The sequence below is a fragment of the Harpia harpyja genome, chromosome 11, assembly GCF_026419915.1.
Source record: "Harpia harpyja isolate bHarHar1 chromosome 11, bHarHar1 primary haplotype, whole genome shotgun sequence".
NCBI lineage: Eukaryota > Metazoa > Chordata > Aves > Accipitriformes > Accipitridae > Harpia > Harpia harpyja.
Genome location: NC_068950.1, coordinates 19,838,316 through 19,853,735, shown reverse-complemented (window position 1 = coordinate 19,853,735; position 15,420 = coordinate 19,838,316). Strand labels below are relative to the sequence as shown.

Below are 15,420 nucleotides of genomic sequence, written 5' to 3'. Positions count from 1 at the left end.
CGTGGCAGGAGCCGGCGGTCCCCCGCGGCGGTCCCCGCTCTCTCAGGCACCGCGCCCGCCCCGAGGGGCGAGAAGCCCCCAGCCCCTGTACACTAATGACGGGGCTGCCATTGGTCAGCAGGCAGAAGTTCCCGCGCCGTCACTGGAGTATGCTAAGGAGTGCCCATCCCACTGGCTCGCCTGCCGGCGGCGGCTCCAAACAACATTTGCATGGCGGTGGACAGCTCTTTGTTGTCAACCGCGGCGGGCGGTGCGCGCGCGTTCGCGTTGGCGCCGGCTGGGTGGGCGGGTGGGCGCGCGCCGCCGAGGCCGCCCTACCGCCGCCTGCCTCCCCCTAGGGCGGGCCGCGCGAGCCCCCCCGCGGCGCGAGGCGGAACTTTCAACCCGCGGTCCGTTAACCGCCACTCGCACCCCGGGGCGCGAGGCGGTGCCGCCACCCCCCTCCGCCGCCGGGAGACAGCCCTCCCGCCGCGCGCCGGCAGCCTTTGTGCGCGCGGCCCCCGCACGCGCCTGGGGGACGACCCGCTCCGCGCCGCTCCCGGCCCCTCCTGCCTCGCTGGGCTTCCGCCCCCCCCCCGCTCCCCCGTTTTGGTGGGTGGGGGGCGGCTGCCCCTCCGCAGGGGAGCGGCGGCGGGCGTTCCCCTCCTCCGGGCAGGATGGCGGACCTGGACAGCGAGGTGCCCCCGCTGCCCCCGCGGTACCGGTTTCGGGACTTGCTGCTGGGCGAGCAGGGCTGGCAGAGCGACGACAGGTGAGCGCGCGGTGCGGGGGCCGCGGTGGCAGCCCGAGAGGGAGCGGGGGGTGCTCCGCGGGCGGCGCCCCCCGCCCCTCGGCCAGCCCGCCCGAGCGGGGGCGGCCCGGCGGCGCGGGCCCCGCGGAGGGTCGGGCTGGCGGCGGGGCGCGCTGCCCGCGCACGGCACGGCCCGGCCCTGCCGCTGGCGGGCCGGCGCGCTGTGAAGGCACGCACCGCCCGCGGGAGGCCAGCCCCGGTGGAAAACTTTCTCGGGGAAGGGATGCGACGGCCGCCGAGGGGCCGCGGTGCCCCGCCCCGCCGCCGAGGGCGAGTCGCGGCCGACGCCCCTCAGGCCAGGCGCTGGGCACCCCGCCGCCTTCGGGGCACCAGCGCCTGTGCAGAAGGGCAGTACCTTTCTCTTCTCTGCGGCCACGGTAGGAGGAAGAGTAGGACAGGTACGGTACCGTCTCCGGACGGTGACTCGCACTGAGGAGAAACCCCAAAGAAAATACTCTTCTGCCGCTTGTCGAAAGGCTACCTGCCGGGCTCACCGGATGTTTTTGTTGTCCAATATGTATGCTGCTTTACGTGCAGCTTCTTTTAATGCTAGGATCCTAGGCTTGGCTGTAACTACCATTAATTTATGCCTTTATACATTATTTCACGGACTGTCTGCGTCTTTAATTACAAACCAATAGAAGAAGGTATTTGTTTGTCGCAAGTCAAATAGTATCTTTGAAAGGAAACAAACCCCTTATATTCAGACAAACAAACCAGGAATGTGTGTTTAATTTCAAAATGCTAAATGAACAGTATCCTTGAGCACCAACAGCATCATGCCACTCTGACCATACAGCCTGGTGTGTCAGTAGGCTATTACATGATCCCGTCTTGTGGAATTATGTGTGAGATCCACTTTGTAGTAACGAATTTGTTGTGGTCAAATGACAGAAAAGCAAAATTGTCTGGTAATGTATAGTGGCATATTGGATCGATTTTAATTCAATATATTTACATTGTCAGAATGAGTCTTTAACTTGGCAGTCAGGAACTTTGATTTTAATGCTGGTCTACATCGTTTAGATTTTAGCTACTTTCCTAAAGAAAGATGGATTCTCATGGATTGGTAATCACAAGATCATGCAGATACGTAACTAATTATTACCTTTGTTTAGGAGAATGTGCTATACATTGAAGCAATTAAACAAATGATGTTTATTCAGACAGTTATGAAACGGTGAATGACATTTAAGATAGTCACAAAAAATGAATGCTGTTGGTTGGAAATGACAGCATTGTAACTACATAATGGAGAGTTAAAGAGTATGTTTATTAAGGCATGGTTTTATAATTTAAAAAATAATTAAACCATACATATATTCTGCATTCATAACTTCTGATTGCAGTATTCTTTGAGATTTTAGAAAATTTAGATCTTGGCATCTTATATCTACATTTTATTTTACACTGGAATAGGAAGAAAACCCAGAACCTTTCTTATTTTATCAATTTTGTTTATTTAGCTAGGGTTTTGATGGCTAAAATAAACAAAATATTCTCTATATACCTTTTAGGACCACTCTGTGGCTTAACACTTTTTCTACCTCTAGTTTAAACTTCTGTCAAGCATTTTCCTGACACCAGTTGTTTGACTTGAACTTTATGACGTTACCTTCGACGGAAGCAGCATGATCTGGTCTCAAATAGGAAATAGTGTCTAAGCAACTGCCCAAACCATAGCATCCATTTAGTTATAGAAATGTCTATTGCAAGTCTATGTGTACTTAACAAAATGAAAGTAAGTAATCCTTAAAAAATATTGATAGCAGAATTATAGCGTAACAGTATTATAGAGCATGGTTATTGTTGGAAAACTGTAGCAAAGGACTAGTGGAAAATGAATAGTTTTAATTATTTTATTAATACTCATACAAGCATTACAAGAAAAATCTCTAGCACATCTGAAATATAAAATACGAACCCAGGACTGAAAATAGCTAGTGGAAATGGCTTTCTAGATCTTCAAGTATTGTCCTGTGCTGAGGCTGGATGGAGCTGCACTGTGGCAGGAAGGCTGTGCAGTTGTTTCCCTGCAATGCAATCAGGATTGTGCTTTACATGAGGCTGTGAGAGCAGTGCTCTCTCCTCCAGCTCTGCAAGTTACCATAGCAGTCTCTTTTGGTACTAGCTTTCCAGTAACTGAACAAAGTCCATTCTTAAAAAATCTTGTCTGTTGTCTTTTTTTTGTCCACCTTACAATATGGTCCTGTCCGGATTCTTGGTTTTTTTGTACTGGAGGATATCACTTTTAATACTGAAATATTAATCCAATCCCATGTTGCTGGTATTTTGCTACTATCCATTATAGAAAAAAGCATACATCTTCTGCATAGAAATATTGTCAAATGGAATATTTAGAATATTAGGCATACTTTCAGGAAATACTTAATGAGATTAAGACTGCAGACCTGTGGGAACCCTGCGATCAGCTGCTTATTAGCTAGTAATGATTAGTATTACACAAGTACATCTTATTTTTAATTGTTTGCTTTCTTGTCTTTTCTTTGCATCCTTACATAAGTGGTTGAAGTTTGTTTTTGGTGAAGCACATCTTTTGTATTATATTCTAATTAGTGTGTAATATAGATATTGCCTACGGTGTTGCTTGTAACCCGTTCAGTTGAATGGACATTAGCTATGAATTGAATAGGTAAACACTAAAATACAGTTGAAGTAGCCTTATAGTATGGCTACACAATGGCAAGTGATCAAGATAGTTCATTTTAGGAGGTTATTGGCCCTTGGCTGAGATGCTGGAAATAGTCTTCTGTGTATTTCCAGTTCACTGCAACTTCTTAATTCCACTTGCTTTCAACACCGGCAGTCTGATTTATATCAAGGGTTTTCTGTCTGTGTGGTTTGTGAACTTCAGGTCTGTTAGCAGCTAAACTCGTTGTCTTCTTAGTTCCATTCCCTTTTTGATCTTGCCAGTCTGTTCATCCTTGAGGTCTCTCTTTTCTCCTTCCATTCTGCCCTTTCTGGAATTATGCTCACTTTTTGCTGGCTGGGAGGCATATGTTCCATCTCTGTGTTTTCAGATGCTTGTTGATTCTTCAAAGTGGAGAGGAGATTGAATTATTCCTCTCATCTGCCACAAACCACTGTGTCACCAAATCACAGTTTCGATAGCACAGTTTGCCAGTAAATCATATGGTAGTACTTAATAATAAATATGATGGAAATGATACAGACCTCTCCTCTTTTTTGCTGAAACATGTATTTCTGACATAAGCATAGTACGCAGTTTTGAAACCTTACTGGTTATGTTTCTTTAGGAGGAGAGTTTGATCAGCTATTTCTTTTAAATGATCATGTTCATGTATAAAATGCACACATGCTAAAATGCTTAGCTGAATGTAATACAACTCTGATTCAGGAATTTTATTCTTAGATCTGTACCTGTTTGGAGACAGATTTATAATCTTCATTTTTTCTCAAGGACTTCTCCTATGGTGGACCTTCACTCAGGCATCTTTTCTTATTTTGGTGTCTAACTCATGGTCCATTTCTTACCTATACTTCTCCAACACAGTAATATCCATCTCGCTGCTTTTGCATTTCTTGCTCAGAAAAATAATTCTACTTGCGTAGCTTAGATTCCTAACTAACCTTGCAGTTGGCTTCGGTAACAGATGGGTTCTGGGCTGTCATATTGCACAAACCGCCAAAGTGGATTGTATATTGTTTTTCATAAAAGAAGTTGCTGTGTGCAGAAGAACATGGTGAATCTTTGGCAAATGCATTTGTTCAGTAAATAAACTATTCTGAATAATTTATTAATATTCTTGAATTTGCTGAGTGATTTTTCCTGAAAAAAATTAGATGTTAAAACCAGTTTTGGTTTTTGAAGGGCTAGATTTTCAAAGGATTTGCTTCCCTTTGAAAACTGTGGAGATAAAGCTTGATGCTTACAGTACACACATTTTACATGGAATAGTTAAATATTCATTTACTCAGGGAGATAACTGAGTAAAAACTCAGCTGTTTTCCTGTCACTATATAAAATATTTAAATATTGCCTGGATCAATCTGAAAAGCTTCCGCAGGACAGCAGGTAAAAGATGAGCCCAGTAGCTAGAGCATGTGTGTGCGTCAAGTGGGCGATTTCTGTGGTGGGTAGGGTACTGTACCGGGTTTCTTCTGGCCATGTAAATATCCCAGTCACTGGGCTGAGGGTAAAGAGAAGATTGAGTCATTGACTTTTTCACTAATTTTGTAAGTATCACTAATATCCCTTTGTGAATCTCACATTTTGCTTTCATTATTGAAAGTATCTGAAACTGAAATAAACTGTTTTGATTTTCTGGATATTCTTGAGATGTTTCTTGACCATCATAATGCAATTTGTCTTTCACTTTGGCTGCTAGGGAAGGGAGCAGGAATAAAGGGGGGACTCAGTGATTAACACAACAAGTTACCTGTTAATTCAGTGAGGTTTCACTGAATCATGATTGTAACAGTAAATCATGTAATAAAACATTTCATAAACCTACTGATCATCAGTGCTTAGTCTTACCAGCTGTGTTGAAGAGCAGCACAAATAAAAGTAGAAAATACCCTACCTAGTGAAGACCTGACATGTTCAAAGCTGGTAAATAATTTGCTTCAGAGGAGGGAATAAAAGAGGATATTTATTTTGGGTTCCCATTTAAGCTTTGGAAAGATACAATGAAGAGGTTATTAACAAAAAAAATGTTTTCTTGTGTGCATACATAGTTACCATGTACTTCAAAGTAGCCAAACCATAGGATGCTAGAGATGTAAAGAAAGAATTCCAAGTTAAAAATAAAAAAGCATTTACATTCTGTCAATATCACTGCTTTTTTAGTAAGGTCAGTCATATAAATTCAGTGCTTGAGTATCTTGCAGAGCACAATTTACCTCACATTTCTTAAACCATTTATGTACAGACACCTAGTCTGTTCTTTAGAAGCTTATAAAGATTCAAAAGCTGCATTTATTTTAGTAAATTCAAGCAAGCCAGGAATGTTTCCTGCCATTGAAGCATGACTGCTTATTCTTGTAAATTGTTCAGATTTTCCTTTGCATGCTTTGGTCGTAGCCAGCTAGCCAAAACTGTCTTGAACAGTGCAGTGCCCAGGAATGATTTGGCAGTTTGAGTGTCCAGGGAGGCACTCCGAGCAGACAAGTTGTATATAGTCACCCAATTTGGGAAGCTCAAACAGTTTTCTGATACATATGTAGGCTGTTTTGTGCCATTTAATATCAGTGCCTGGGAGTGTGCCTGGGCAAGTTTAACTTACTTAAAAGATGTACCCGGAGAGGGTCAAAGTAATTTTATTGTGAAGGTAACCTCTCTGCTTTAACATTACATGCTGCTTCTCCCCTTTGTGCTGGTAGTTCCTCTCTTTCTGGTCTCCTTTATTTCCTGCACAGTCACATGTTCAGATTATGCATATATGGTGGACTGTGTTGTAGAGAGATACATTTATAAAGCACAAACCTGCTTGTGCTTGGTGCCTTCCTTCCTGAAATATGCAGTATAGACCTTATACATGGGCAATAAGTGTGTTTTGTCCCAGAGTCCTTAAAAAATGAAAGAAAAAATACTTGCCTTTAAAGAACTTCAATTTATTGCAATAATTCTTTCCCCACAACATTTTAGAGAAAGAAAAAGAAACATATGGATGTTTTTAAAGTAAGTATGCAGAGTGAGATTTATTTTAGTGACTTCATAAAAATGTATATAGTATTTTTTGTTTTGTATACCTTTTACACTTTAAGTCCCTTTGGGTTTAGGTAAGATTAAGCAGTATGTTGGGCTTTCTTTGGAGCTTGCACACCAAGGTATATTTTATCAATGCTGAGTATTTCTAGCAATACTAATTAAGACACCATGTAGTACACATTCCAGTGTTGAATTGCTGAATTAATGCACTCTGTCATATGAACAAATCATTGAACAATCATAAATTTCTATTTTATACTACTATTTCATTCTACTGCCTGTTGAAGTTTAGCATTGTATACAGAGCTAATATGTTCTAGGAAAAATCACTATTACTGTGCCACTTCAAAATCACATACAACAAATGGAATGTAAAGAGCAAAAAATGAACATAGAAATCCAATATATTTTCTAACCCCCACCTTCAAAGCATCAGATTTCATAACTCTTCTATATGCTGTTGCAATAAGTGTTTACAATTTCATAGTCATGGAACAAAAATTTACATTTTCCAGTTCTGTAATTTTTTCCTTTTCTCTATATATGTAACAAGAATATTAACTGGTACTGGAAATACATTTCAAATCCTGCTCCTGTATTGAGATGAAAATTTGAGTCATTTTGCTACACTATATACTTTAATGATGAAACTATAGAGCTAAATTTTACCTTTGTGCAAGAACTGTTCTTACATTGGATACTTAAAGGATTACATTAAAATCAGCTTTCAGTTCTGATGTGCTTACTGCGTAAATGAACATTACCACCTATCTGGAAAGAGATTCAGATAATACAGAACACCTCCACACATCACTTGGACAATTGTATACTGCTGGCTGTCATGTTGACTGGTGACTTTCAAGGAACAGCTCCTTGCTGTAAGTCTCAGAAGGCACTTTAACAGTCATTTGTCACAGTGTGAATTAGTAAATAAAGCCTTCCCTTTGCCTTTCCTTTTGGAAATCACCTGAGATTGTTAAACTAAAAGGGGATAAAAACCCCCACACATTTCTGAATCAAGTGATTTAAAATATACGAGTCTAGATTCAACTTGCACAAAAATTCTATTATAATTTCCTCAAAAGCAAATTCTATTATGGTTTCTTCAAAATAATCCTCCTCTTCCCTTCAAGAAATACTTTAGTCAATTTGGCCTCCTCATTTTAGAAAACGTGTTAACTTTTATGAGTTCTTCCATTTAACAGAGGCTACAAAATAAAAGGACTTAAGCAAATATTGTTAAATTTATCTTGATTGGTCCATGTAAGTAAATTTTCAAAATAAAGTGATTTAGAAGCCTAAATTCTATTTTAAAAGCTTGATTTTGATTGAAACTGCTCAAGATCTTAGTGAGCTAACTGACTAAGAGAGCAAGTGTTTTCATAGCTGCAGTGAGACTCTGCACAGTAGTAGTTGGAAAGTTTGAGCTGCCCTAAACCCTGAAAAAAATTGCTCCATGTACAGGCCAAGCCCTTTCTCACTGTGCAAAACCACCTAAATTAAAAAAGGATTAAAGAAAAATATTAACATTGGTAAAACCACTGCATCAGCCACACCAAGAGGTCTGAGTTTACACTTTTGTGGCAGGTTTAGGAGTACAGTCCCATGTAAGTAAACTGTTAATGTATCTCCGTACTCACCTTCCTTCTAAATTTAGCTTAGGATTGGGTCCCTATTATAGCTAAAAGAGGGAATCAGTTTACTTGTGTGGAAGTAAGAGGAAGTAATGCTTTGTAGAAGGCAGTTCTGTCAGCCTCATGTTAATTTCTGTTTTAGCATCATTCTTGCAACAATGGAAGTGACGTGCGGAAAACAGACTCCACAATCAGTGAGATTGTAAAGTAGGTATGTTCATTCAGCGCTGGGCAGCACGGGGGGTAGTCCCACCAAAGTCGTGTGTGCCTGATTTTGGCAGTTCACTTTAAATTTATACAGTCAAGTGTTACATATACATAGAGTTTCACAATACGCCTATACATAGGCATTACCTATCCCCGCTTCATATTATAATTAGTTCTAGGAAGTCATTTCCATAGTTTCCTTTCAACTGCGCTTGCGCAGTGCCTCCTTATGGTGGTCGTGAAGATGAAGGCTGTATGTCTTCTTCACAGTGAACTCTTAACCTTCTGTCCCTGTGCAGACTCAGTTGTCCCTTGGCATTTGTCCAAATCACAAGGTTGGTCTTGGTTGGTTCTTGGAGTCACTGCTGATTCTTATCAGGGACTATCTCCTGTCTCAGTCAGCCTCAACAATGGAAACGTTAAACATCACTTCTCATCCCCTTGGGCCATGTCTACCTCTATTGAAACTTCTTTAATTTCATTATAAGCTAGATAATTATTAAACAATTCCTATGTACATTCATATATCTATTATATCTACTAAGGTTCCTTTGGTTCCCCGTCTCAGTCCCCCCTTTTCTAGAAAATAGTAAATTCTTTTACTATATCCAACTCTAGTATTTTAATGCATTATTTCCTTATTTAGCATTTTCTCAAAATATTTGTTGGACTCAACTGATTCTTTTTCCATTCACTGTAAGAGTCTCCTGTATTCTTACAGCACCAAACGCCACATTGAACCATTATGCAAAGGACTACAGACAAGAGAATGATGATTATTACAGTGACAAACAATTGTTTCAACCATGTGAAATTTGGTAACCAGGAGGTTAATTTTTCCCATATCTCAGTGAATCCCCATGAAGTGTCATCTTGTGACATTAAATGTAAAAATTGGGTTTTTTTCCAAATTTGAGAGAGATCTGTTTCTATTAGTTTCTTTTGGTTAACATAGGTGTAGCAGCGTTCATTAATTACAGTGCACAGGCCCCCTTGCTGAGCAAAGAGCATGTCTAGACCTAGTCGATTCTGGAGCACCATTTTTCCTAGGGAGGTGGTTTCTTCCTGGAGGGTCTTTATAGCATCGATTGTGACATTATTAATAATTTCCATAGTGGCAGAAAGATTTACCAGAGCTTTTTCTAACTCACTAACTCCCAATGATGGAATGAGCCATCGTACAAAACTATGAAAGCTAGTTGGTCTTTCCACTAGAGGATTGCTGGTGCGTTTTTGTCTTACTACTGGTTTCATATAAGTTCGTAAAAAGTTTTGGGAATCGTGATCCGTTAAATTTTTAATCGTAATGGTATTAGGAGCTATGGTTCCTACGGCACATTGGCCAGTCCAACCTAGAGGCAGTACTTTATATCCTGTCTGTCCACAAATCCAATACCATCCTAATCCTACTGGGGTGGGTCATCCCCTGGGTGTAATAGAATTATGCCCCCGGGTTCTTGCAACCCAGGTTTGATTGGAGTTCCACATGTTTGCGTCACCATACTTAATATATTCAGTACAATTAGGGTAACTTCCAACAAATAACTTAACTGATCCACATTTAGGGTCTGTGTTATTACCTCCAGAATTCTTATTTGTGTTTTTCAGATGGCACCTTTGAACACATGGAACCTTTTGGGTTTCATTCTACAATTCGCTTAAATCTGTTTGCCATTGAAGGTTCTCAGGGGGTATTTCAGTGTACCTTGTGAGGGACATGTTATTAAAAGCTGCTACTATCACAGAGATGTTAGAAAAGACTGTAGCAATTACAGGGTAGCCCCGTCCGAGACCCTTAGGAAAACATGAACATATCCAGCAATCAGTTTGATTTACTATTTTTGCAATACTCTCGTGGAGTTGAACAAACGTGTTCCCATCCCATGTTATGCTCCTTGTTACCAAGGTTGTCCATGTTACCGCGTAAAAACTAAGTGTCCATCGGGTTTTGTGGTGACTTTCCATGGAGTTTTGGGTGACTTTTTCACTCTGGTGTGATGAATCCAAGCGTTCTGTTCCTTGATTCTGATTGCAGTAAAGGAGGTGAGTAGTACTTGGAATGGTCCTTCCCACTGTGGTTCCAGGGTTTTTTCTGTAAGAGACTTTACATATACGTAATCTCCAGGTTGTATATTATGTACAGGTCCATCTAAACCTCTCCCTCGAGTCCCAGCTACATGTTTCCTGATTTTATTGAGCTGTTTACTTAATGCTATCATGTAAGAGGTCACAATTTCATCCCCAGCTTGTACAGACACCCCTTTTTGTATTTTATAGGGTCTCCCATATAACATTTCAAAGGGACTCAGTCCTTCCCTTGTCCTTGGTCTTGTTCGTATACGCAAAAGGGTTAAAGGGAGAGACTGAGGCCATGTTAGATTTGCTTCTTGTCCCAATTTTACAATTTGCTGTTTGATTAAGTGGTTCATTTTTTCTACTTGACCAGTTGACTGGGGGTGATATGGAGTATGAAGTTGCCAATTTATACCCAAATGGCGGTTAATTTGTTGTACTATTCTTGAGACAAAATGTGGTCCTCTGTCAGAGGACATGGTTGCTGGAACCCCGAAACGTGGTATTATTTCTTGTACTAATATTTTAGTTACCTCCCGGGCTTTAGCCGTTCTTGTTGGGAATGTTTCTGGCCAACCTGAAAAGGTATCAGTTAATACTAGTAAATATCGATACCCCCCTTTTCTTGGAAGTTCTGTGAAGTCAATTTGCCATTGCTGTCCAGGCCCATTGCCTTTCCCAATATGACCCATTTCTAGTTTGGGGGTATTCTTAGGATTAGTCTGAAGGCAAAGATCGCATTGTTGAGTCACTTGTCTCACTGTGGTATATAAATTTCTAGTCACAATTTCTCTTATTAAATGTTTATACAGAGCCTCTGTCTCCCAATGTCTTTTTCTATGCTCCTCTCGAATCAAATGCCACAGTAAGCAAGAGGGAATGATTAGTTTTTCCTGTGGGGTATGAGCCCAGCCTTCTTCATTATATGACCCTTCTAAATCTGTAATAAGTTTCTGATCTTCCTTGGTATATTCTGGCTTACCTTTTAGGGAGATTTGTCTATCAGGAATTAAAGCCCCTTCTATTTTTACCTTTGTTCTGGCTACTTGTTTTGCTTCTCTGTCCGCCAGTTCATTTCCTTTTTCCAAATCTGAGCTCACTTTCTGGTGTGTCTTAATATGCATAATCGCTACTTTCTTAGGGAGCTGGACAGCTTCCAGTAACTTCAGAATTTCTTCTGCGTGTTTGATATTTTTCCCCTGGGAATTCAATAGTCCTCTCTCCTTCCAAATTGCTCCATGTGCGTGTACAACTCCAAAGGCATATTTTGAGTCCGTATAAATGTTCACAACTTTGCCCTGGGCCAATTCCAGGGCGCGGGTCAGAGCAATTATTTTTGCCTTCTGTGTAGAGGTGTTCATGGGCAAAGCCCCTGATTCTATTACCTCTTGACTGGTGGTGATGGCATATCCCGCATGTCGATTACCATTTAGGACATAACTGTTTCCGTCTGTGAACCAGGTTTCTCCGTTTTCCATGGGGCTGTCTTTCAGGTCTGGGCGACTTGCATATGTTGCTTCGATGGTTTCTAAACAGTCGTGATGTACTGGTTCTCCTGTGTTCCCGCTGAGAAAAGAAGCTGCGTTGACAATGTTAGTGACTACAATCTCCACGTCATCTTGTTCTACCAATATAGCTTGATACCTCAGGAATCTTTGGGGAGAGAGCCAGTGTCCACCCTTTGTTTCCAGTACTGTTGATACTGTGTGAGACACTAAAACAGTCATTTTCTGGCCCAGAGTAAACTTTCGGGTTTCCTGTATGTTTAGTATCACAGCCGCAACTGCCCGCAGGCATCCAGGCTAACCTTTTGCAGTCGTGTCTAACTGCTTAGAGAGGTAGGCAACAGCCCGTCGATACGGACCCAGGTTTTGTGCTAATATTCCCAGGGCAATGCCCTGCTTCTCATGTGAGTAAAGAAGAAACGGTTTACTTACATCTGGGAGTCCCAAGGCCGGGGTCGACATTAAAGTCTTTTTCAGTAGCTCAAAGGTTCGTTCGGTCTCCTTGTTCCACTCAAGGTGTTTCTGTTCAGTGGTTGTTAGTGCATACAGTGGTTTAACAAGCAATCTATAATTATAGATCCACAATCGGCACCACCCTGTCATTCCCAGAAAAGTTCGTAACTCTTTCACTGTCTGAGGTCTCTGAGTTTGGCATATTGCCTCTTTACGGGCTTGTCCCAAAGTTCTTTGTCCTGCACTAATTTCATAGCCCAAATAATTCACTTTGCATTGTATTACCTGTGTCTTCTTCTTGGATACCCGGTACCCTTGAAGTCCCAGGAAATTCAACAGACTCACCGTCCACGTCATACAATCTCTCTCTGTCTTGGTGGTGATCAGGATATCATCCACATACTGTAACAGCTTTCCCTCCTCAGACGGGGTTTCCCAGGATTCTAAGTCTTTTGTAAGCTGATTGCCAAAAATGGTAGGACTATTCTTAAATCCTTGTGGTAACACCGTCCAAGTGAGCTGAGTCTTTCGACCACTCTTGGGGTTTTCCCATTCAAATGCAAATAATTTTTGGCTGGCTTCATGGAGAGGGAGGCAAAAGAAAGCATCCTTTAAATCTAAAACAGTAAACCAAGTTAATTCAGGTGTTAATACAGTTAACAGGGTATATGGGTTCGCCACTACCGGGTAAAGATCTTCAGTTATCTTATTCACTGCCCGTAAGTCCTGGACCACCTGATATGACCCATCGGGCTTCTGAACCGGTAGTATAGGGGTACTGAATTCAGACTCACACTCTTTTAGTAATCTCAACTGCAAAAATTTTTCTATCACTGGTCGAATTCCTTCTCCGTCTTCCTTCTTTAGGGGATATTGTTTAATCCTTACCGGTTTTCGGCCTTCCTTGATCCTAACTTCAACAGGGGGGGCACTTTTTGTTCTTCCAGGTGCATCAGTAGCCCATACCCCCGGGTACACTTGGTTTAAGATGTCCTCGTTAATGTTTCCTTCTAGGGGGAGACTGGTTAAGGTTAGGCTCAGTATTTGAATATATTCTTGATCTTTTACCTCCAGAGTAATTTCCCCTTTTTCGAATACAATTTTTGTTTCCAATTGTTCCAACAAGTCCCTTCCCAAAAGTGCCTTTGGGGAGTTGGGCATATATAAAAATTTATGAATGCCCCACTGTTTTCCTAATTTATATTCTAAAGGTTTACAAAAATATGCCTTTTCACTTTGACCAGTTGCTCCTTTCACCATGACATAATCATTTCCCAGGGGCATCAAAGCTTGGTTCAGAACCGAGTATGTTGCCCCTGTATCTACCAAGAATTCTATTTCTTGTTGTGTTTTCCCTAGCTTAATTATAACCAGTGGATCCGCTAGGGTAGATTCCTCAGGTTCCCATCAATCTCCCTTCACATGGGCTACTGTTCTTCCTGTTTGAGCCCCCTGATCCTCCTTCTTGTTCTTTGGGCACTCCTTTTTTTAATGACCAAATTTCTTACACAAAGCACACTGATCTTTGCCCAGTCGGGGCAAGCCTCGCCTAGGCCCTCTTCCTCTTTCTTCCTGGATAACAGCCATTAATTTTCTTTGCCCCTGCCTATATCCTTCTTCTCTGTTACTAAATACTCTCCATGTCTCATCTAATAATATTTCTAAATTCCTACCCTCTGTAGGGCGCAATTTTTGAAGTTTGCGCCTTATATCTCCTGTAGATTGACCCAAAAATAGGGAGACCAATTGTTGTATTCCTACCTCTGACCCAGGATCCAGCGGTGTGTTGCGGCGCATTGCATCCCTCAATCAATCCAGGAATTCAGATGGAGACTCGGAAGGACTCTGTTTGACTGCATATAAAGCTGACCAATTTATAATTTTGGGGATTGCCCTCTCCATTCCTTTTGTAATCCAATCCTGATACCCCTGCAATCTTTCCATATGTGCAGATCTATTAACATCCCACTTTGGGTCTTGGAGAGGGAAATATTCTTTAACGTCCCCTCCTGTGATCTTATAATGATCTTCAGCTAGGTTCTCTGCTGTTTTTAAAATCAGCTGTTTCTCTGTTGCGGTCATATATTCTAATAATAGCTGTATATCCTTCCAATCAGGGTTATGCTGTTTTACAATAAATTGGAAATGTTTAGTTACACTTACCGGATCACTCCTATAATCTTTAGCAACCTTTTTCCATTCCCCTAGGTCAGCAGTAGAAAACGGTACTTTGATTAACATCGTCTCACCATCCGGCCTCACCGCCTCTCGGAGAGGTGCTTGTAAAGCTGTTGAGGTAGTTTTCTTCCTAGTACGGGAAGATACAGGGCTGTCCGGGGGGGGTGGAGTTCTATCCGAGTCTGCATCCTGTTCCTGTGGTCGAGGGGGAGGCTTAAACAAATCAGTTAGATCTTGTTCTGATACCTGATGAATTTTATTTGTCTTTGTACATCTTTGTCCAATACTACATGCCGAACAACACCGTCTCAGCTTACCTCTAAGTTCCTTGTTGTTTTCTCGCTCAACTGCGAGCACCATGGGGTCCTGTGGGGGTACTATTCCACAGTCCCTTTACCACTCCAGGTGGTTTCGGAGGGTGAAAAACATGTCTGCATATGAAACTTCATCCCATTTTCTTTCTCTCCTTAAAAACAGCATTAGTTGTAATAGAGTATTATAATCTGTTGACCCATTAAGTGGCCACTTAGCATCACCTTCTAACTTATATAACGGCCACCACTGATTGCAATACTTAATAAGGTTCTTTTTATTTTCCGTACCTCCGGCCCCAACAATATCTTTCCAGTGGGTAATAACACAACCCAGAGGACTCTTCCTCAATATTCCCCCTTGATTGTTTCCCATTTCATTACTTCTCCCTTTAATATGATTCCATGCAAATTGTTTCTTACACCTCTTTATAGAATTCTCCTGGTTTTTCTCTCACATGTCCTGAATTCCGAGATTAAATTTTCCTTTTCACACACCAATTTCACTATTTTGGTTATCTTTCCAACCACAAACAATCCCAACTGTGTATGTAGCTCGTTCCCTCTTATCCCAAGG

The 15,420-nt window shown here is 41.7% G+C and overlaps 1 protein-coding gene across 4 annotated transcripts in view; it reads left to right on the top strand.

Annotated features, from left to right (window-relative positions):
- Positions 1–600: 600 nt before the first annotated feature.
- KCNT2 (potassium sodium-activated channel subfamily T member 2) overlaps positions 601–15,420 on the top strand; it is a 172,220-nt gene continuing 157,400 nt past the window's right edge. For 2 of the 4 annotated variants that reach the window (XM_052802062.1, XM_052802060.1), the window contains exon 1: positions 603–751. In XM_052802062.1, the coding sequence (XP_052658022.1) occupies positions 657–751 (95 nt within the window). In that variant the 5' untranslated portion in view covers positions 603–656. Of the gene's footprint in view, positions 752–15,420 lie in introns of all 4 variants that reach the window. The other 2 variants (XM_052802059.1, XM_052802061.1) reach the window with 2 other exon arrangements.